The following is a 20,631-nucleotide window of genomic DNA, read 5'->3' on the forward strand; positions in this document are numbered from 1 at the left end:
AGTAGTGTATACCTTTTGTTAGAAAAAAACAATCGAAATTTAAAAAAAATACACGTCCATACGTTTAAAATTTATAAAAAAGCTTTGAATCTTTAGTTCTTTAACTATTGATGATAAAGCTAAAAACAATATAATTTAGAAGCCGTTACGCTTGGAGGATGTATGTTCATCTTGAATCAACAAAGGGAAAGTACTATATATATGACATTGTATAGGTGGGGTTTTGAAAGAACAAAATCCTTTTTATAGGATAAGGATGGTTCCATACCACAGGATTAGAAGATAATATGTGGCAATAAATACCTGACGAAGCTTATCACTTTTACGTCAAAATATGAAGTTTTTTTTTTGACTATGAAATGCACAAACACTATATAGTTTATGAAGGTTTGTTCTCAATTGGCGAAAACGACGTCGACACTATTTTTTTCTGTGGACGAAATTCAATGACATCATTTTCTCTAATTTCGATGATGTAAGCAATTACTTCGTAATTTCACGATCATGCATATGCCAAAAGCACAAAATATAATAACAAACAAGTTTGCATGTGGATGTGGTGCACGAAGTACTTCTCTTCTTTTGTTATTTATTGATTTCATATTTCTGGTTTGGTTATCCGAATAATTTTGTTATTGCTGTAAAAAGAAAACGTTACGCGTACAATTTCAATTATCTTGTTTGGACTTCACAGTATTTTACCAGTTAGCATCCACTGATCCCCCCGACTGAAATTCTGGCGAGTGGTCCTATAGGACATCTATAATTCGGAGTGCATAAAAAAAACATTCTTATTCTAATTTTGATATTAATTGAATTACTCCAATTAAACATACACCAAAACATTCTTGTATCTCTATTAAATCTCATAAAAAAGTTCTAACTTCAGAATATCAACTTTATTTTTGTAACTCAAACTGAAAAACAGAAGATACATATCTTAAACACATTTGCCTGGCCCTCCAAAGAAGATAGCGTTGTACCAAACTTTTTTTTTACCTGTAAGACTTGCTTTGTAACAATTCGGAGTGCTTGAGAATAGCGTTACAGGAAAAAGGGGCTTCGTAGCAACGCTTCCTTCGACCACTTCAAAATTATTCACATAGGCTGCCTTCGAGTAACCTTCACTCGGAAAATGCCCACTTCCCATGCTTGGGCTTTTCTCCTTCACTGGACTGTATACTTCTCCTCCATACGCTACCAAACTAGCTCCATGACCTAAGCCTGCTTTTGTGAACAATGAGTTTGGCCAGTATCCAACATTTTCGTCGTACACCACTAACCACCAATCTCCTGTGTTGCCATCCTGTTTACACATGCACTATACAGCTGAAAATTTGGACCGAGCATATTTATTCAAATGACTAGTAAACACAATGAACATTCTTATTAAGATAGAGTTAGAGCCTCAAGTTCTTGTAGATTCGGCTCATTTCGTGAGACTTCTACTTATTTAAGGAAGTTGGTGCTACCTTATAGATTCTGATCCCTACTTCATATTGTGGGCCATCATAAACCGAAACTGGTCCAAAAAGGATGCCGAGTGGGATTCTGGCGCTCACTTGTACAAAGCCAGGACATAAGATATTGTAGCAACCTGTCTTGATAAACCCATCTGCCTGTTTTGAATCAAATAATACAAGACATAGCATGAGAATGGAAGACATTCAATATGTTATTCATAAAGCTATTAGAGTTTACTGCAAATGAACTTCAATAAGTGATTTATTGAGAATGGAAGAAAACTCTATATGTTATTCATGAAGTTTTTTGAGAACATACAGTCCAATAGGTGTACAGGCGACTGTGATTCTGGTTCAACCATTGGTAGACCTGAGCGACAATTTGAAATGTGGTTTTCGTTATATATTTTCTACTTTTTCACCACTGATATAAGAACTAGTGTAAATTGATGAGTGCAATATCAGCAAAGTAATACAAAAGATCTAGACTTACTATCCATCCAGCTCTAACGCTTTAAAACTGTTCTTTAGAGCCTTGGGCGATAAGCATACTCGCAGAACTGAATTGAGTGGGAGAAACTTCTGGTTCCCAAATGCTAAAGTTTACCTTTGCTCCAAAAACTTGATGTCTGTACTCAGCCACCGCAAACTAGAATACAAAGAGAACAAATAAAAACAAAATAAGTGGTCAGCTCTCATCCTTGTAGCCTTGTAGGTGAGAAGCTACGCGAAGTAGAAGGAGGATGTATTAGCAGATGGTGTTAATATGTACATGAAAACCAGTTAACTCAAAGTTTTTTCCTTCTGAAGAAATATGTCTTGAATATTTGGACCCCATTGATTTCAAACGTTGAGATTGTATAAGATCTTCCTGTGTGATCCTCTTAACAACCACTGTCCCAGATGGACAACTAATTATGTCATCTTGTCGAAAAGGAACTGAATCACCATTCTTTGAATTTTTGTTGTTGTTTATATTCCATTTAGGTATTGTTGTAGGCATTAACTGCACATAATAATTCAATCCCTTCAGAAACTTAGATTTATTTAGGAATATCCACGAACGTACTTCTTATATAGACTAAGACCTGGATAGTATGGTTCTTGAGCAGAGGATGGTCAAAGGCTAGCTGCTTATTAATGTCAATGCAATCCAATATATCACCATGTTCAGTCTGTCGAAATGCAAAGCAATGAACTTGATTCTGGTCGCAGAAAACATGATATCATATTTGTAGCAAAACTTACCTGGAAGCTCTTGATTGCAAGTTTATTGATAGAGGTGAGTGATCTCACCAGCTCCTTTTCATCCTTTTCCAGTGATAGTGTTCTGTCGCTCTTGGCAACTATAATGAGACCTAATGCTGAAAAAGTCAGCAAAATAAGCTTCTTAGGGGAAATCATGGCAACTAGACAAAGACAAATGAAGGAAATCAACTATATATATATGGTGCCACATCACTCGGAAACATTTTGTTAATACCAACAAAATGACAAATGGCTCTCATGGATAATCAAGGATCTTTAACTATTTTCTCAAAAGATGAATGAAACGTATAAACTATATATGGTGTCACACTAAAAAAAATTTAAAAAATTTAAAAGAAAATCTGAAACCATTAATAGAATCAGAAAACACCTAAAACAATTAATAAATAAATGAAAATGACGTCAAAAAAATAAATAAATGAAAATAAAATATATCCAAACTATTGAAGCCAACAAAGAACCTATTGACTGGCATGGCTCTCTTATGTGGATTCTAATGAGAGTCATAAATGTGCGAAGACGTAACTGGCCAGGGATCGTTCATTTTGAAACTTTTTTTTCTTTATCTCAAAATGTAAGTGATATCTTAATGACCAGAATATACAAAAATAAAGCTAAAACAAACAACAAAGACACAAGTAGTTTGTCCAAAAAACAAAAACAAAGACACAAGTACACGAATTTCAAATGGGATTTACAATTAGGCTCATAATCTGAAACGAAACTGCAAAAACATGGTAACAAAACTGCAAAAACATGGTATAATTTCCTTCATAAATAGACTCATCGTCTTTCTTCATCTTAGAAAGTAAATGATGCTAACATGATATAGCTCAGTGGCCAGAATATACGAAACTAAAGTGAAAACCAAACACAAAAAACTTCTCCGATCGACAAGAATAAAATTCCACATTTACCTTGTTCCATGCAACACACATGTAAATGTTATGGGGGAGAAAACATTGCAATGTCTAAATGCTTGGTTCTTTTCCACATGGTACTGGTAAAATTCTACTAATAGAATCAAAAAACCGGATCTAGTTACATCTTTCAATAGTTTGATGCATCAACTCGGGCAAGAAAGTGTGAAGGTTCAGGTTTCATCTACGATTGAGAAGCCCTAGTAGAAAGAGAGAGATAGTATAGAGAGAGAGAGAGAGAGAGAGAGAGAGAGAGAGAGGATCTTGTATAGCTTCAAACAGATCCAGAGGTTTCTATACCTTTCACATCGGTTTGGTTGATTTGTTTTGTATTTCTTTTAATTTGTTTGATTGTCAATTTATTTTAAATTTGGTAAAAAAATTTATTGTTTTTTGTGCACTTTTCAATGGATTTGGGAAGATAAAATTTTTGGTTTAATTGAACCGTTTAGAAAAGGTAATTAAAAATTTTAAAGCATATGGTGACGATGATATTTTTACTAGCATGGTGATAGAGTTCTTCCCATGAATTGTATGGAATGGTGATCTCTTTAACTTTTCTATTGTCAATGAAATAATATAAAAAGTTGACTTTTGTCTCGGTGGCTCCCACCAGAGCAATAAAAATGTAGCAACCGTTATCAATTTGAATGTGATATTTTAGATTATTATGAAAATTATCCTTTGAGATTAAATATTCTAAAAGCAAGTATGATGTTTTTATATAAAAAAAAATTAGTTATCTATACACAAAATAGATGATGATATTTACTTATTGTGTATTCATTTTCTAATTTTGTTAATTTTCTAATTTTCATTGTGTAAGAACTTCTGCCTACATGGCTTAATAAGAGCAACATTATCAATGCCAACTCTTATCAAACATCTTAGAATGTTTAATTAGTATTTTTAGTCTAAGAAGTTTTCTAAGATACTTAAGTAAAATACAACATTATCAATGGAACTTTTCGAAGGTTCTTAGGTATAAAATCATTTTTTTATTAATAAGTAGTAATTAAGATATATCCATTTATATTCAATACATTAAAAAGAGAAAAAAAATTTATTTAATTAAAATTACAAACATTTTATTACATTCCATACATAAAAAAAAAAAATTCATAAATCACACATTTATTCAATTCATAGAAACTTTAAATTCATTGGTTATTTGGAAAATGTCGAAATTTAGCCCAAATATTTTCGATTAAATCGAATTTTAATTGTTCATGGGCTTGTCTGTTACGGACGCTCGATCGACGATCCATTGCAGTGCCGAGATTTGAATTCGGAGTAACGGTGAATGTATCATCTTCCTCGCTTTCTTGAAATTCTCTCACGTTATACTGAGTGTATGATGATCGTTCATCCTCGACAATCATATTATGGAGTATGATGCATGCCTTCATAATATTTGCTATTTTGTCTTTATCCCATAGCTTGGATGGATTTTTCACTACGGCAAATCTAGCTTGCAGAACTCCGAAGGCACGCTCGACATCTTTTCGAACAGCTTCTTGGGTTTTAGCAAATAACGAATGTTTCTCACTTTGAGGAAGTCGGATAGATTGAATAAAAGTCGCCCATTTAGGATAAATACCATCAGTGAGATAATATGCCAAATGATATTGATTACCATTAACATTGAAGTTCACTTCTGGCGCAATTCCGTTAATAATGTCATCAAAAACGGGGGATCGATCAAGAATATTAAGATCGTTCATAGTATCTGGAGCTCCAAAAAATGCGTGCCATATCCAGAGGTCACTTGAAGCTACCGCCTCCAAAACAATTGTTGGTTTTTCGGTTCCTCGGGAATACATTCCTTTCCAAGCAGTGGGGCAATTCTTCCACTCCCAATGCATACAGTCGATGCTGCCAATCATCCCTGGAAACCCACGTTGGTCTCCAATATAGAGAAGTCTTTGCAGATCCTCTTGTGTCGGTTGGCGTAGGTATTCATCACCAAACAAGCTGATTATTTCGGCGGTAAATTTGTGCAAAGATTTCCGAGCTGTCGTTTCAGCAAGCCGGACATACTCATCAAGCGAATCAGCTGCACCGCCATAAGCCAACTGTCGGATTGCTGCAGTACATTTTTGTAGGGGTGTTAGACTAGACCGTCCGGTACAATCGGTTCCTTGTTGAAAATACGGTATGTTGGTTTCGAGACGTTGTACAATACGCAGGAACAAAGATTTGTTCATTCGGAACCGTCGGCGGAATAACTCGGGATTGTAAGTTGGAGTCTCGCTAAAGTAATCATTCCAGAGCTTCTGGTGGCCGTCTTCTCGGAACCTCTCCATATAAATACGTTGCTTCCGCTTTTTTGGTTCTTCATCAAAGTTTTGAACGTAATCATTAACATAATCTTCAACGTAATCATTAACATAATCTTCATCATCGTCATCGTTATGGTAGTGATAATGAGAAGAAGATGCCATTAGAGTTTTTTTACATTTAAAATGAAGAGTTGATGAAAGGGGAGAGATGTCTTTAAATTGCCAATGATCTTTCATATTTATAGGGGCAAATAAGCTCTTCTCGTGATACAACTTGTGAATGTATATTGTGTTCTCGTGATACAACTTGTGAATGTATATTGTTTTGTTGTGGAAGTAAAAAACAACTCATGTGACTCTTACACCTTTGAATTATTATGTTATACCTTTGAATTATTATGTTGTTTAAAGTGGTTCACGAGACAAGTAGTTGTTGTTTCAAAGTCACATTTTAAAGTCACATTGCACAGTTGGGTGACAAATTCGATATCAATAAGTTAATTATGCAAGTGATTGAATCGAACAATATACATGGAGTGGAGGCATAAACAATTAACTATGGAGGAATAAACAATTAACTAACAAAAAAGTGCACAAACCCTTACATTTAATTCATTACAATACAACACATTTGTAATTCATAAAGTTCATAACAATACAACACATTAGTACATAGTCTCATAAGGGTTAACAGCATTAGTACGACTAAGACAAAGAGCATGACACCAACACAAACTTCCTAAACCAGACTTAGTAATGCTGTTAACACCAACATCACTTCCCTCCGATCACCAGACCAAGTACCACTAATACAAAGAGCATGACACCAACACAAACTTCAAACTCAATTTTTAAAGTAAACGACTTCTTTGCCAAGTCAGAAACTAAGTTCTCTAGCCTAACCACCTTTTCCTCAGACTCAAAGTTACTCATTAAGGTAAGGTTATCTACCTTTTCCTCCAACTGTAGAATGTGTTTATCCCTCGCCCTCATCTCCTCCATCACCGCGACGTCCCAAAACTTCCAGACATGGCAATCGCCATCATCCACATTCTTGCAGGTGTATACCCTCCTCCCCGGATCCTTTTTTGATGTAACTAGAATTGGTGCATCACCACAATAGCAAACCTGGGGGAATCCAAACTCCACCTCAGGTTGTGGAGGATACTGCATAGGGTACTGAGACGGCTCAGGATACTTCAACTCTAACTCAGCTTGGTCACGACCAATAAGCTCTTCTGTCTCGCTGTACCCACTATCAGCTTGATCCCCACCATAGTGTGATGAATCTGAAGGCTGGCTGTAACTATATCGGCCCATTTTTACGAATTAAACCTGCAAAAAAAAAATTGAAAGTCAGTCAATAGTAGCCTTAAGATGATAGACAAGTATATCAAATGTCGAAAATAATTTTTTTTAAGAACTACCAAGCAGAAAAACATTTAGGTAAATACATTTACTACACATGGGAAGTCACAAACACATACATTACGGAAAATACTACCAAACAGAAATACATTAAGGTACCAATTATGAAACAACGAATTCAGCAACACATTTCATGAAATACAAACATAGTAACTAGTTCAGGAAATACAAACAGATATCTCAGCAACAGATAGTCAGAAATACTGAGCGAGCAGCTTGTTCTTGACAATCTCTTCAGCCTCGCTTAGTGGTCCTGTCTTGGCTAACAGTGTGTCTAAAATGGCAAGCTTTGACAGTCTCTCTTTCATCTCCATCACAGTAGTAACATCAGCAAGAGACTTTCCTTGACCCACCTTCCTTCTTGCTTTAGCCGCTTTGACACCTTCAGGCCGGACCTCTTCATCACCAACAGTGGTGCTTGAACATTCCTCTCCAGCTTTTCGCTTTGCACTCCCAGTGGGTTTAGTGGGTTTAGGAGTGTTAAGACTGAGCCATTTCCGCTCAAACCTCAACACGCACCACGCATACTCAAGATTGAATTTCCTCTTGTGATCAGCGTAGTAGATATCATAAGCCATCTTGAGGACGTCAGTCTCGCTCTGACTAGAAGTTATCTGTCTCTCCGCTGCCGAGTAAGCACCGCAAAATTTGTTGGTGAGGTCATTAATCTTCTGCCACCTCTGCTTAATATGGAGCCACTCTCTTGGTTCACCACTCTCTTTAGCATGTGGAGTAGATTCATAGTACTCAGCAACACGTTTCCAGAACGTCCCTGATTTTTGTTCATTCCCAACCACTGCATCCTTAGATGTGTTGAGCCAAGCACTTATGACGACCTCGTCATCAGCTGGAGTCCATTGCCTTCTCTCCTTAGAGGCAACTGCTGGGTCTTCACGTTCAGGTGGACCGTCAGGTTGTTGTGAACTATAAGGAGGTATCTCGGATGGATACTGAGTAGAAGGATAACTTCCATACTGAAAATTTTGGCTATGGAGAAGATAACTATAACTAGGGGACTCACTATAGGGATTCAATGGATTCCTTGGATCCATTTCGATTAGAAGGACAGGAATAGAAAAGAAAGATACGTGAGAGAAAGAAGAGAGTAAGGGATAACCACAACAAGAATTAAACTTGTTGCTGCTATTTAAAGAACTTTGAGAGAACAACCATCAGAGAGCTTAAATGTTTCTCTAACAATCAACTACCAGGGTCTAATCAATATTTATTACTCAGAAAATAAAGAATCAAAGCAAACAAGTAAGTAAATATGATACACATTAGTTACTTATACTCGTTACACATAACTAATCAATATTTATTACTCCTCCGAAACTAACTACAAAACCAAGCAAACTAACTACAAAACTTTGCCAAGTAACACTCCTTCGAAACCAAACTAAGTAAAAAAGTCAGTACAACGTTTTCATTAAATGTCGAAACCTACTTACTTCAATTTACACACCAACTAAAACAACACATGTCAATGATGAAGCCAATGTATCTAAAACAACAAGTATAGAATCAAAATTCAGTATAGATCACAACATATAATGTGGCTCTCCATCAACTATACAATCAAAATTCAGTTCACTAATCAATCAAGTATATAACTCAAAATTCAGTTCACTAATCAATGAAGCATATTTTTTTAACTAAAGTTCACTAATCAATCAAGCATATTTTTTTAACTAAAGTTCCCTAATCAATCAAGTATACGAAAAATTCACTAAAAAACCTCAGCTTTACAATCAAAAACACAGATCACTATACAATCATATTCATCGGTAAACAAAAGTCCATCAGAAACACGAACCAACAGATCACTATACAATCATATACAACCAAAAGGCGAATCACCAATCTATTTGTTTAAATGATTCCTCTATATAGCTAACGGAGGACGGAGAAAGAAGACAAACCTGTTGGTGACGGCGGCGGAGATGGTTTCCAACCGGAGAAAGAAGAGAGGCGAGATGGACGAGAATAGACGACGACGGCGGAAGTACCCGTCGAAAGCGAGAGAAGGAAGAGACGATGAAACCCTAAACCCAAACTCCGCGGACCTTGATCAAACCCAAAGCATGCAAAATATTAGAAACACATAATCGATACGAGAGAGAGAGACAGAGAAGAGGGAGACAGAGAGAGAGAGTAATACGAACCTGCAGATTCGATGGCGAGATTAAACGATCGATCGATGTGGACCGATGATTCTTCAGTTCCAGCGAATCGCCGTCTACGGATTGAGAGAGAGAGAGAGAGAAGAGGGAGACGGAGAGAATAGATCCAGAGCAAAACGACGAGACCCTCTACCGCTTCACAAAACGTATCATAGAATGACACGTGACAGAAGAACGAAGTCAAAAAACTTCTTACCTAAAAATCGTCTCCTTCATTTAACTGGACTTTATATTTATTTTTGGGCCAATATTGGGTAAGGATCGCCCATAAGAAGTGTTCAAATGTGTTGATAATGTTGCTCTAATACAATCAAACCTTAAAAATAAAAAAAAAGTGTTTGACCTTAAGATAATACGTACTTAGTGCTTTAGCTAAATGATACTTATCTGCCAAATAGTAATCAGAATAGTTCATTGTTTATTCTGTATAAAGCCCTTGAAATTTCTACCTAATCCCTAAGAGACCAATGAAAATTAATAATGGTCATCTAGCTGATAAAGAAAAATGGTTGATTAGCATCGAATATCCTGCAACTCACAAACAATTATGATGTAACTGTAGTTGATAAACGTAATATTATTTTAAATGATTAGTTTTATCTTCTATATTCAAATTTTAAATTGTTGTGGCCACGTATATTCAACTTCGGATTAATCCGTCAGCAAAATTGCTATAAAAGTTGGGAGGGAAAAGTTACTTAATGGTTAAGAAGTTTGGCTTGTGATTGTCCCACTTCGTGAAATATGGACTCTTTTTTATCGATAGTCGAACTGAGTGAAGGTTTCTTAATCGCCAAGTTCCAACCAAAAGACCGTAAAGCCTATTTGAAAAAGACTCTCAACCAACAGTTTGAATTGATATGATATAAAGTTTCAAACATCCACATCTACGAAATAATAAAAATAATATTTCAAATTTTTAAATATATCATTTGAGAAAAGATAAAGCCACTCACCAAGATTCAAAAGCGAATTAAAGCAAGTGAAGACGCATACATTATTATATAAAAAGTAGGAAACACCAAGAAATTACATAAAGAGATGGGAGACTAATTTCATCAACTTTTTTTATTCATATGTTTTTATTTTTCTATGTTCAATCATATGTGTAAAAGAAAAAAAAATCCCAATTATATTAAAATTGTATACCAAACAACATCGATTAATATTATTTTTATATAAAAATCCCAATTATAAAGTAGCTAAAACATATGTGAGTCAGATATATAGAGAGACAAGCCAGTTAAGAGTGTTCAGTACACACACATACAAAAAGATTCAAAGAATCATTTCAAAGATTTAGAGTAACCAAAAAGAGTGAAAAAGAATGAACAGAATGAGCAATACAGTAATAGGATTCTTGAATATTCTAACACTAGTCTCATCCATAGTTATGATAGGATCGGCTCTATGGATGGGTAAGAGCAAGACAACATGCGAGCATTTCCTTCAGAAGCCACTTCTGGTCTTAGGCCTAGCGATCATGGTCTTATCACTAGCTGGTCTGATCGGTGCATGCTGCGACGTGGCTTGGGTCTTGTGGGTGTACCTCTTTTTCATGGTCTTCACCATAGTTGCCCTCATGGGTTTGACCCTTTTCGGGTTTATTGTAACTAGCCATGGAGGTGGTGTGGGTGTGACTGGTAGGGTTTATAAAGAGTTTAAGCTTGAAGAATATCATCCATGGCTTAAGACAAGGGTTATGGATGCTAATTATTGGTTGACTATAAAGACTTGTCTCTTGAGCTCACTCACTTGTTCCAAGCTCTCTCTTTGGACTCCTATTGATTATCTCCAAAAGGACTTGACTCCTCTTCAGGTACTACTCCTAGTTTTAATCTATGTTTGTAATAATTAATAAATTAAACATGTTCGATTGATCATCTAACAAATCATTCCAATATAGATAGTCTATATATATTAAAAGCAAAGCTAAAATGAGTGTTCACTAGATATAGTATGACAAAGATATATAAAATGAAAGTTTTGTTCATATTAATTCAAGATATTGAAATATTCAAATATTATTGGGAAATAGTCTGGATGCTGCAAACCACCGACGTCGTGTGTATACAACACGGAGACGCCAATACAACAAGAATCCGACTGTTACCGGTGGAACAACGCTGCAACGGTGCTATGCTACGACTGTGACTCGTGTAGAGCTGGCGTTTTAGAGACAGTGCGGCGCGATTGGCATAAACTCTCTATAGGTAACGTCGTCATTGTTCTCTTCCTCATCGCCATTTACTGCGTTGGGTGTTGCGCGTTTAAAAACGCCAAACGCCCTCAATATTATGGTTTTCCTTACGGACGTTACGGCATGTCCAAGTCTCGACCCGGTTGGGAACAGTCCTGGTGAGATCAATTGTTTATTATTTACTCTCGATCATTACAAAATAAAAAATTTAGAAATTCGATATTTATTTTATTAAAAGTGCTTTCATATATAATTGATAGTTTTCTTTTATTATTCTAGTGAAACAAATGAATTATTTTTCTTTTCGTGGAATGTAGGTCGAGGTGGTGGCATGGTAGAGATCGGTATTACTAAAAATATATTTATGTAATGTGCATATCGAGTTGTGACTGAACTCATGGCCTCTAATTTATAAATACATGTTGTACAGTGTCTTTTTGTTAGTGAAATGGCGATCTTTTTAGAGTCAATTGCACAGAAAATAGTAGATAACAAGAAAATTTGCAAGGATGGAAAAATGTAAAAGTTGAAGAGAGAGAAAGATGTAAAATGACACTGTTACCCTATGGAAAAAAGAAAAAGAATAATTCATAGTCTATAAATTAGTTTATCCGGCTAATAAACATATGTTTTGATATTTATTTTCCTTGATTTTATTTTGGGTTAACTATAATTCATATAGTTGATATGTAAATAAACACAGTTAAAATATGAATTATTTCATATGCTTCGTAAATTAGCATGGTTATATTCCAATTTATCCGGACATTATATATATTACATGGTTATTATGGTAGTTGTTGGCTAACTTAAATAATTATCCGTACAATATTATTGTTAGTTGGATTTTTCGAACTGTAGCCGATTATCATTATAGAGTCAAACTCTAATAAGTTACGTAGTGTATATCAATTATCCGGATAGCATTATTATTAGCTGGATTTTCCGACCAATGGTCGGCTAAAAAAGGAGTTTAGGAGGATTACGATTAAAGGAGGAATGCAAAGTGACATAAAACATATGCAATCATCGTTGACAGTATCCACCATGCAATCACTCATCATCGTGTGATTCTAATTACATAAGAAGACGAAGAAGAAAATATAAAACTTTTACACAAAAGGCAAGATCAGAGTCCAAAAAACAAAATTAAAAAATTCATAAAAATCAAAACTTTGTCAAAAAACAAAAATTTTAGAAAAGCCCTCAAATCTCATCGCTATTAAATCTGATCATTCACGGCTGGATTCTGTTGTTGTAGTGAGAGAAAGCAGTGTGGCCATGGTTTCTGATGGAGGAGAATTGAGAGTATGTGAAGCTGACAGAGCTATTGGCGACGTGACGTTTGTGATGGAGATCTCGGGATCTCTTAGTCGGAAAACGGTGTAGTAAACGTAATCACGACCGTGATCAGGGACAATGAAAGGTTACGGAGAAAACAAAGAGTTTTTATAGAGAAAACAAATAGATTGAGAGAAGATAAGAGATGGTTCCGCAGAGAAAACAAAGAAATTGAGAGGAGAGATGTGAGAGATCATTTTGGCGGAGAAAACAAAGAAATTTAGAAGAGAGATGTGAGAGTTGATTCTGACGGAGAAAACAAAGAAGTTGAGAGAGATGAGAGATAATAAGGGCAGAATTGACAATAAGAAAAACCACATCAGCGAGAAAGTTCAAATTCCATCCGTGCAAAATAAGGGATTATGTTTGTATATGCACTGCAAATACTCTCTTTTTTATTTGTTGTTGAAAAGAATAACACTAATAGATAGATGATAGTTACAATGTCAAATAATATGGACATGTTGTTTCGTATAATACTGCAGCATGTTTGGGCTAGTCATGAAGGAGGGCCCTAAGTTGAGGCCCATCAAGATATAAACTATGGCTAATAAAAAGTTAAAAACAATTGAAATGTCCGTTAGCGCTCGTCCCACATCGGAAGTCTTGAGATGCACACTCCTCTTTCGCTTAGTATAAAAGAACACGAAGATCGAACCTTGAAAGGTACTTACCTGGACGGGGTCAACTCATGATCAAGAAGATGAGTGGCCTAAGCTAGTGACCTCCATTGCACATAACGGAGGGGTGCTTAGCTTAAGGTCTCCCCAAGTGGGAGAGCCTGCGTCATTATTTGTGGCAGTTGGGGCCTGCGTTCGCGCGGCCCCTACCAATTTCCATAGTCTTAACTTTATGAAATGGATGTCAGGTTTCAAAGCAGCCTCTTTGTGCTAGATCTATTTTATTCCCAGAAACACCCAAGATATGGTTCTACTGGGCATAAAATGGTAACGAATTGTTCATTTTCATGAACAAAAATGTTGGTCAGAGATCCTTGCTAATTTTACTCATCTGTATGGATGGATGTGTCTGTCCAATTATAGGTTCAACGGTATAGGAAGAGGCTAATTTCAGTCATAGTAGGAGAAAACAAATTACTCTCCATTCCTAGTATTGCAACCTTATTATTTTCTGAGTGATTTTTCTAAAGCTTAATGAACACTATGATTAGTACTGGAATCCAAACCACTGATATGGGGTGGTTCTGTTCCACATTGACTATGTAAGAGTTTATTAGAACAGTCTCATTGCCTTTCGTCATTAGTTTAATACTACTGCACATGAAAAACAGTGGAAACAATTAGGATTTTTTTCAGTTTAGCCTTTGACATCCCACATTGGAAACTCTCTGAGACAGCTAGCACTTGTACAGTATCAAATAAGACAGAAAGTCTAACCTGAAAAGATACATACCTGGACGGGGTCAACAAACGTTCAAGACGTTTTGAGTGGCCTGGGCTAGTGATATCCATTGCACTGTGGAAGTGTGCTGTATAGCTTATGGTCTCTCCAAGTCGGAGACATCGAGTCCCCTCCCAAATCTCTCCAGTAAAATTTCATTAGCTCACTGTTTTATTCTGATACATGACTGTTTTAACATCTGAAGCCACTAAGCAGGACCTATCGACACATCACACATCAGATTATGATTTAAATGGCAACAAGTTGTGAGCTTGCGAGATTAACACCAATGGCAAACACTGCTTCGACTTGAGCCACAAACTACTAACTTAATGGGATCTTGTGATGCAATCAAAGCTACTTATGTAGCGTTCTCATTGTTCTGCTTCTCTGTTGAAAACCAGTAAGAAATAAACAAGTTTGGTCAGAAAGTAAAGTCAACTACGAGCCACTATAGACCGGCTTGACTCTTTGATCTAAGTAAACAAACACACAAACTTTGTCCAAGTTATTATAAGGTAATGAACTGTTGGGAGACATTTTGTAAAAGTCGTTAAAAATGAAAACTTTGAGACTTTTGGTTCCAAAGGTGTGACGTGACGTAAGCTCAATTTGAGTTGGATTTGCACATCTTTCAACCTTTCTTCTCCACTTGCGTGAGGGATTCTATCTTCTTCTCATCGCTTTCTATTCTTTCTTTCTTTTACTAAAAAAAGTGATCACATTTCACATATGAACAAAAACGTTACTAAACTAAATTAAAAAAAAATAAAAGCCAAGTTTCTGAACCACTCGAGAAGAAAACGTTCACCCTAACTCTCTCACACAGTTTCATCTTTCTCTGACTCGGACAAAAAAAGAGATGTGGTTTTTCGGAAAGAAAGGAGCATCTGGATTCTCGGCTCGTTCCACAGCAGAAGAAGTCACACATGGTGTTGACGGAACTGGCCTCACTGCCATTGTCACAGGTTCCTTTCTTTCTTTCTTCTCTATCATAACCTTCACACATGGTCTTTTTCTTTTGTCTAAAGCTGTTGACTTTCCCATAATTTCCCCATGTTGGGTCTTCTCCGATTCTCTCTCAGAAATTGATTTTCACCTTTAGGCTAAGAGATTTGACTTTTATTGTTTATACACTTGGGTATTACCTGAGTCAAGGTCTGTTTTTTTTTTTTAATTCGGTCTTTGTTTAAAAGTTGTCTTCTTTTTTTTTGGTGAATTCGATGTAAAACATGTTTGGAAGATAACTTCAGATCTGCGAAAACAACCATGTGGTTGTACATATACTACTGTCTCTGTTTCAATCACAGAGACAAAGTAAAGCTAAAAAAAGTTATGTACTTCAATCAAGAATAATCTGATCCTTTTTGCTAAATTAGAGTCTAGCTTTTAGCAAAAGAAAAAAAAAAAAATTAGAGACTAGCATCATCAGTTGAGCCAAATATTTTTCTTCTACTGTGAAGTGTTGCTTATTTTCTTGGTATATTGACTTCTTTAGTTGATCATAATTGATGTGTTAGTAGTAGACATATGAAGCAACTAAACGTTATGTAACAGACTATCACTGAATTGAAATAGCTACATTTATCTTGCTGGACTTGTTTAGTTTCTTTAAGGTTGGCTTTTTGTTTTGTGTGTTTTTATGTTTTCAGGAGCATCGAGTGGTATAGGAGTGGAAACAGCGCGTGTTCTTGCACTGCGTGGTGTGCACGTGGTTATGGCTGTGAGGAACACTGGCTCTGGTGCTAAAGTCAAAGAAGATATTGTCAACCGTGTCCCTGGAGCTAAACTGGATGTCATGGAGTTAGATCTCAGCTCAATGGACTCTGTCAAGAAGTTTGCTTCTGATTACAAATCATCTGGTCGTCCTCTCAACCTCTTGATGTAAGCCATCACAAACACCGTGATATTAACTTCTTGGTTAGTAATGTTATTGAATTCTCTCAATCTTGTAAGCAACAATGCTGGGATAATGGCATGTCCCTTTATGCTCTCTAAGGACAACATCGAGCTTCAATTCGCAACCAACCATTTAGGTGAGTAGTTAGATAATCAAACCAAGGTTATGGCTTTGTCCTAAATTTACGAACTCATCATCATATGTTTCAGGTCATTTTCTGTTGACAAAGCTACTGCTAGATACAATGAAGAACACATCACGTGAGAGCAAAAGAGAAGGCAGGATTGTGAATCTATCTTCAGAAGCTCATCGGTACTCGTATCCAGAAGGAGTTCGCTTTGATAAGATCAATGACAAGTCAAGGTACTAATGGTGAAACCAAATAGTAATCCTTACTTCGGAATGTAACATTGTTCCTTGGTTTTGTGACTCCACTGCAGTTACAGTAGCATACGAGCATATGGACAGTCTAAACTCTGCAATATATTGCACGCCAACGAGCTTACAAAGCAACTGAAGGTAAACTACAACACAACAGGATCTATCAGAGCAGGAACATATGTTCCCATTGTTATCTTGACTTCGATAATGGTATGAATGTAAACAGGAAGATGGAGTCAATATAACAGCAAACTCACTTCATCCAGGAGCCATTATGACTAATCTTGGCCGCTACTTCAACAGCTATTTGGCTGGTATAACTTCTTTCTTCTGATTCCACGTTCATTAACTCCACATATACTTTTGATTTGCTTCTGATCTTCTCTCTGTCACTGGTTTGATGCAGGAGCTGTTGGTGCAGTGGCTAAATATGTGCTCAAGACTGTTCCGCAGGTATGCTTCCAAATTCTAAACCTCACACTAACAACCAATGAATTAAAAACCGGTCACAAGATTTTTCCGGTTAAGTTAAAGATGAACTGGTGTAGCTTTTAGGTGTTGATTTGGTTTGTCATGTCTTTGGCTTTGTAGGGGGCGGCAACGACTTGCTATGTGGCATTGAGTCCTCAGGTTACAGGAGTTACAGGGGAATACTTCTTGGACAGCAACATTGCTAAACCAATATCACTTGCCAAAGATTCAGAATTGGCCAAGAAGGTTTGGGACTTCAGCACTAAGCTTACCGAGTCCCAGTCAGGAGAAAGTAGTACTTCAAATTAAAATGTTCAGTGAATCTTTACGTTGTGATTTCTATCTGAGCCTTTACCAAAGTAAATAAAATGTAATAACAAATCTGAATCAGTTTCAACTCTGCAAAATATTGGTTTAGTTTTGGTTCTAACCGGTTTGGCTTCTAGCTTTCACCAAACCTTCCTTGGTATATTCTAATAGAGAGCAGAGAGACTCAAGAAAAATGTTAAAACATTTTGTGAACAATCATGAGAAAGATGTTAAAGACAACTTTTGAATTCAACCAGAAGAAGCTAAGGGGAGACAGTACTACCAATGCATTAATAAAGAGACATCAGAAATGAATATCAGTGAGGATTAGTTTAGTTTAAAATCACCCTTTAATAATTCTTCTTAGCTAAATTAACTTTTTGAGTTTTAAATTAATCTTTTGTGTTTAGACTGGAGCATTAACGTGCAGGTTTGTTGACATGGAGTGTTATTTCTTATAGAAGAGTCTCTGTAATTAATTCTGTTCACACCTCTATGTATAATTGTCTGTCCCTATAAGTTTTTTTTATTTGTTTGATTTTGGACCAAACGATATTCACATGATTTTGCATATCTAAATGTTCAAATCTATAGTATACTACTATTTGTGATTGCTACATTGGACATAGTAAAACTGTGCATTATAATTATCTTTTGTATGTAAATACTGTTTGCAACAAGAAAATGTTTCCATGAAGTTCACATGCTCCAGTTTGAAGAGGTATAATATTTGTCACTAGATTCAGTGACAATGAAACATTACAATTCATTGCTATCGTCAGAAACATCAAAACAGTTAACTTCCAAGAAGTCCAATCAATAATCATAGACCTCTTTACATTTTGGAGGTGATGGGTTTCTAATTTAAGAGGGAACATATCTATCTATATATATAAAGGAGAGTTGTCTCTCTCCTTAGGCTATCCAGCTCAGCAAGGAAGGAGGGGCTTTTGTTGACAGCTGGCACTTCTTTAATCTTCATCTCATCGTTTTACGTTCACAAAATGTATGGGCCAATTGAACAAAGCAAAAAATAAGATGTGACGGTCCGTGTAACATAAGCCTATTATCGGCCCAAAAACCACGCTCAAACAACCTCCATCCATGATGTGCTGCCTTTTCGTCTTCTACTGCGATCCCTAACCTCACCGCACGTTTCAAGTCGCCGGTGTAACGGCTGCCGTCCACAACTACGAATGATCAAATCGTATTCATCACCATCACAATTCAAAGTCACAGTAGCTTTTCACATCCCCTGCCTTCTCCCTATATATTTCTCTCTGATTTTTGCTTCTCTTAAGCTATATATTCACATCCCGTACATTCACACTACGTGTTTCTCTCTAATTTTTTTAATATGTCTTGAAATAGGTTTTAAGCATCCCTACTCTTTGTGTCGTTCCTAATCTTATGTTTTTCTATTGTTGCTGTCCAGGTGGAGACAAAGATTAGTGAAACGACAAAGAGTCTGGAGAAGCAACTATGCAAACTTTTTTTCCTTTCAGGCAAGTTTTAACTTTTCTTTCACGAGTTTTGTCTTTGGTTTCTTCTCAATTCTATGATATGATGATAAGAAGTTACTACAACTTTGTTTCCCATTATTGCAGATCAACAGAGGAGCCGATTCAATCAGCAAAAGCTTCAGAATTGTAATCCAGAAGAAAAAGCAGCTGATTTTGGGCAAGTTCTTCCGCATGCTAATGACTGATGTGTTTGAAAATTATGTCACTCAAAAGGTCTGTTCCTACCTATGCCTTATATTGCATTGCTTGTGAGACTATCCCTTATTTATTTGACCATGTTTCAGTTTTTGAATGCGGCAACCCATCACGGAGAAACGAACTCGCGGATCAACTCATCGAACAGATAGAGTACCACTTTGTCTGCCGTTGTACGGATGTGAAGTGATACAAAAGGTATAAAGGTATGAAAAATTGTACAAATAGTGGACTCAGGGGTGAAAATTTGTTTTAGTGTAGGCTCTTCATATCATAAGACCTGATCAAAGAGTTAGTTTAGGAAATGAACTTGACGGGCAGGCCATGAGATGTGTTTGAAACCAAAACGGAAACCATGTGATCCAGAAATAGATTCATGTTTACCTGCATCCCTTGGTCAAGTGTCCACGCTCTCTATCCATCCTTATGGCAACCATGTTATACCGGTAATAAGAAATCAATTAAAAACAATTGTTTTCCTTCTCCGTATCTTGGTTTCTCTCATTCTTACACAATAACAATGCATCTTTACGTTTTTGTTTCCCTTATGTACAGTATAGAGGCATCTGGAGCGTTTTTCAAATGAGCATCAGTCTCAGTTCATTACCAAGGAGATACATGAAATCAGTATGCATCCTTCCAAGGACCAATATGGAATAAACAAAATCCAACAGTTTGTTAACCACTCAACACGTAAAACCAATGTTCCTATTTGGCATCATGTCTTGGGAGAAACTTAAAGCTTTGTGCTAAAAATATTGAGAAGATTTAGGTGTGTTGAGCGACCAGTTTAGATTATACAGTTTTCATGTTCATTTTCTTGAACTTTACGTGGTTATTGTTTCGTACGGAGATGATTTATGTATGTTACGATTTTAATAAAATGCTCTGCTGGAGCCATATATCCAAGGAGAGGACATGATCGGTCATGCTAGGACGGGGATAAGAAAGGCTCTTGCTTTTGGAATTCCAGTCAATTGACGAATCATTGACTTTGTTTTGTTTAGTACATTTTTTTCTATTCTTTTAATATTAGAACTGATTCTATTTGTTTGACAAATTTAAAATTACTTTTTAATTATTCAAAATTATATATAAGATAGGTGAGCAAGATGAAAGTTAACTAAACTTATAGGTTAACATCTAAATATTATTTAAGCTTGCTTATTTAGGTTATTTCTTAAATCAACTATTAAATTTATAAATAATAGTAATAATTTTGATTTAGCTTTATTGACCATTTATTTGATTTTCTGTTTTCAAATAAAAGTATAAACTGCCATGTAAACAAACCTATAAATAAACTTTTTATTTGGGCTATTTCACCCAATAAATTAAACTTATCAGCTAACTTAGGATTTACAA

The 20,631-nt window shown here is 36.0% G+C and overlaps 4 protein-coding genes, 1 non-coding gene and 1 pseudogene across 7 annotated transcripts; 3 read left to right on the forward strand and 3 right to left on the reverse strand.

Annotated features, from left to right (window-relative positions):
- Positions 1-770: 770 nt before the first annotated feature.
- LOC108868802 lies at positions 771-3,357 on the reverse strand (annotated as a pseudogene).
- A 1,455-nt stretch (positions 3,358-4,812) lies between these two features.
- Positions 4,813-6,096, reverse strand: LOC103843925. The gene is made up of 2 exons (XM_033287144.1): positions 5,421-6,096; positions 4,813-5,309 (listed from the first exon to the last, which is right to left on the reverse strand). Exons 1-2 carry the CDS (start codon positions 6,094-6,096, stop codon positions 4,813-4,815), a joined length of 1,173 nt encoding a protein of 390 aa, XP_033143035.1.
- Positions 6,097-7,556: 1,460 nt separating this feature from the next.
- Positions 7,557-8,414, reverse strand: LOC117132541 (glutathione S-transferase T2-like). The gene has a single exon (XM_033287148.1). The coding sequence runs from the start codon at positions 8,412-8,414 to the stop codon at positions 7,557-7,559; it is 858 nt and encodes a 285-aa protein (XP_033143039.1).
- Positions 8,415-10,624: 2,210 nt separating this feature from the next.
- On the forward strand, positions 10,625-14,079 carry LOC103861012 (tetraspanin-5). Of its 3 annotated transcripts, XR_004456699.1 has the most exons (4): positions 10,625-11,364; positions 11,584-11,903; positions 12,063-12,180; positions 13,478-14,079. XR_004456699.1 is itself a non-coding variant. In XM_009138711.3 (3 exons), exons 1-3 carry the CDS (start codon positions 10,873-10,875, stop codon positions 12,097-12,099), a joined length of 849 nt encoding a protein of 282 aa, XP_009136959.1. In that variant the 5' UTR covers positions 10,625-10,872; the 3' UTR covers positions 12,100-13,476. The 3 variants fall into 3 exon arrangements, 2 of the variants coding, with proteins under 2 accessions (XP_009136959.1, XP_009136966.1); XM_009138711.3 differs by lacking the exon at positions 13,478-14,079 and having other exon boundaries at positions 12,063-13,476; XM_009138718.3 differs by lacking the exon at positions 13,478-14,079 and having other exon boundaries at positions 11,584-11,758; positions 12,063-13,476.
- LOC117129237 lies at positions 13,753-13,916 on the forward strand. The gene has a single exon (XR_004452883.1). It is a non-coding gene; the product is annotated as a U1 spliceosomal RNA (small nuclear RNA).
- Positions 14,080-15,197: 1,118 nt separating the features above from the next.
- LOC103861025 (short-chain dehydrogenase TIC 32, chloroplastic) lies at positions 15,198-17,678 on the forward strand. The gene is made up of 8 exons (XM_009138732.2): positions 15,198-15,455; positions 16,140-16,371; positions 16,444-16,523; positions 16,597-16,750; positions 16,828-16,906; positions 16,995-17,082; positions 17,175-17,221; positions 17,360-17,678. The coding sequence occupies exons 1-8, from the start codon at positions 15,350-15,352 to the stop codon at positions 17,546-17,548; spliced, it is 975 nt and encodes a 324-aa protein (XP_009136980.1). The 5' UTR covers positions 15,198-15,349; the 3' UTR covers positions 17,549-17,678.
- Positions 17,679-20,631: the final 2,953 nt, after the last annotated feature.

This window comes from Brassica rapa, chromosome A01 (genome assembly GCF_000309985.2).
Source record: "Brassica rapa cultivar Chiifu-401-42 chromosome A01, CAAS_Brap_v3.01, whole genome shotgun sequence".
In the NCBI taxonomy this organism is placed as follows: domain Eukaryota; kingdom Viridiplantae; phylum Streptophyta; class Magnoliopsida; order Brassicales; family Brassicaceae; genus Brassica; species Brassica rapa.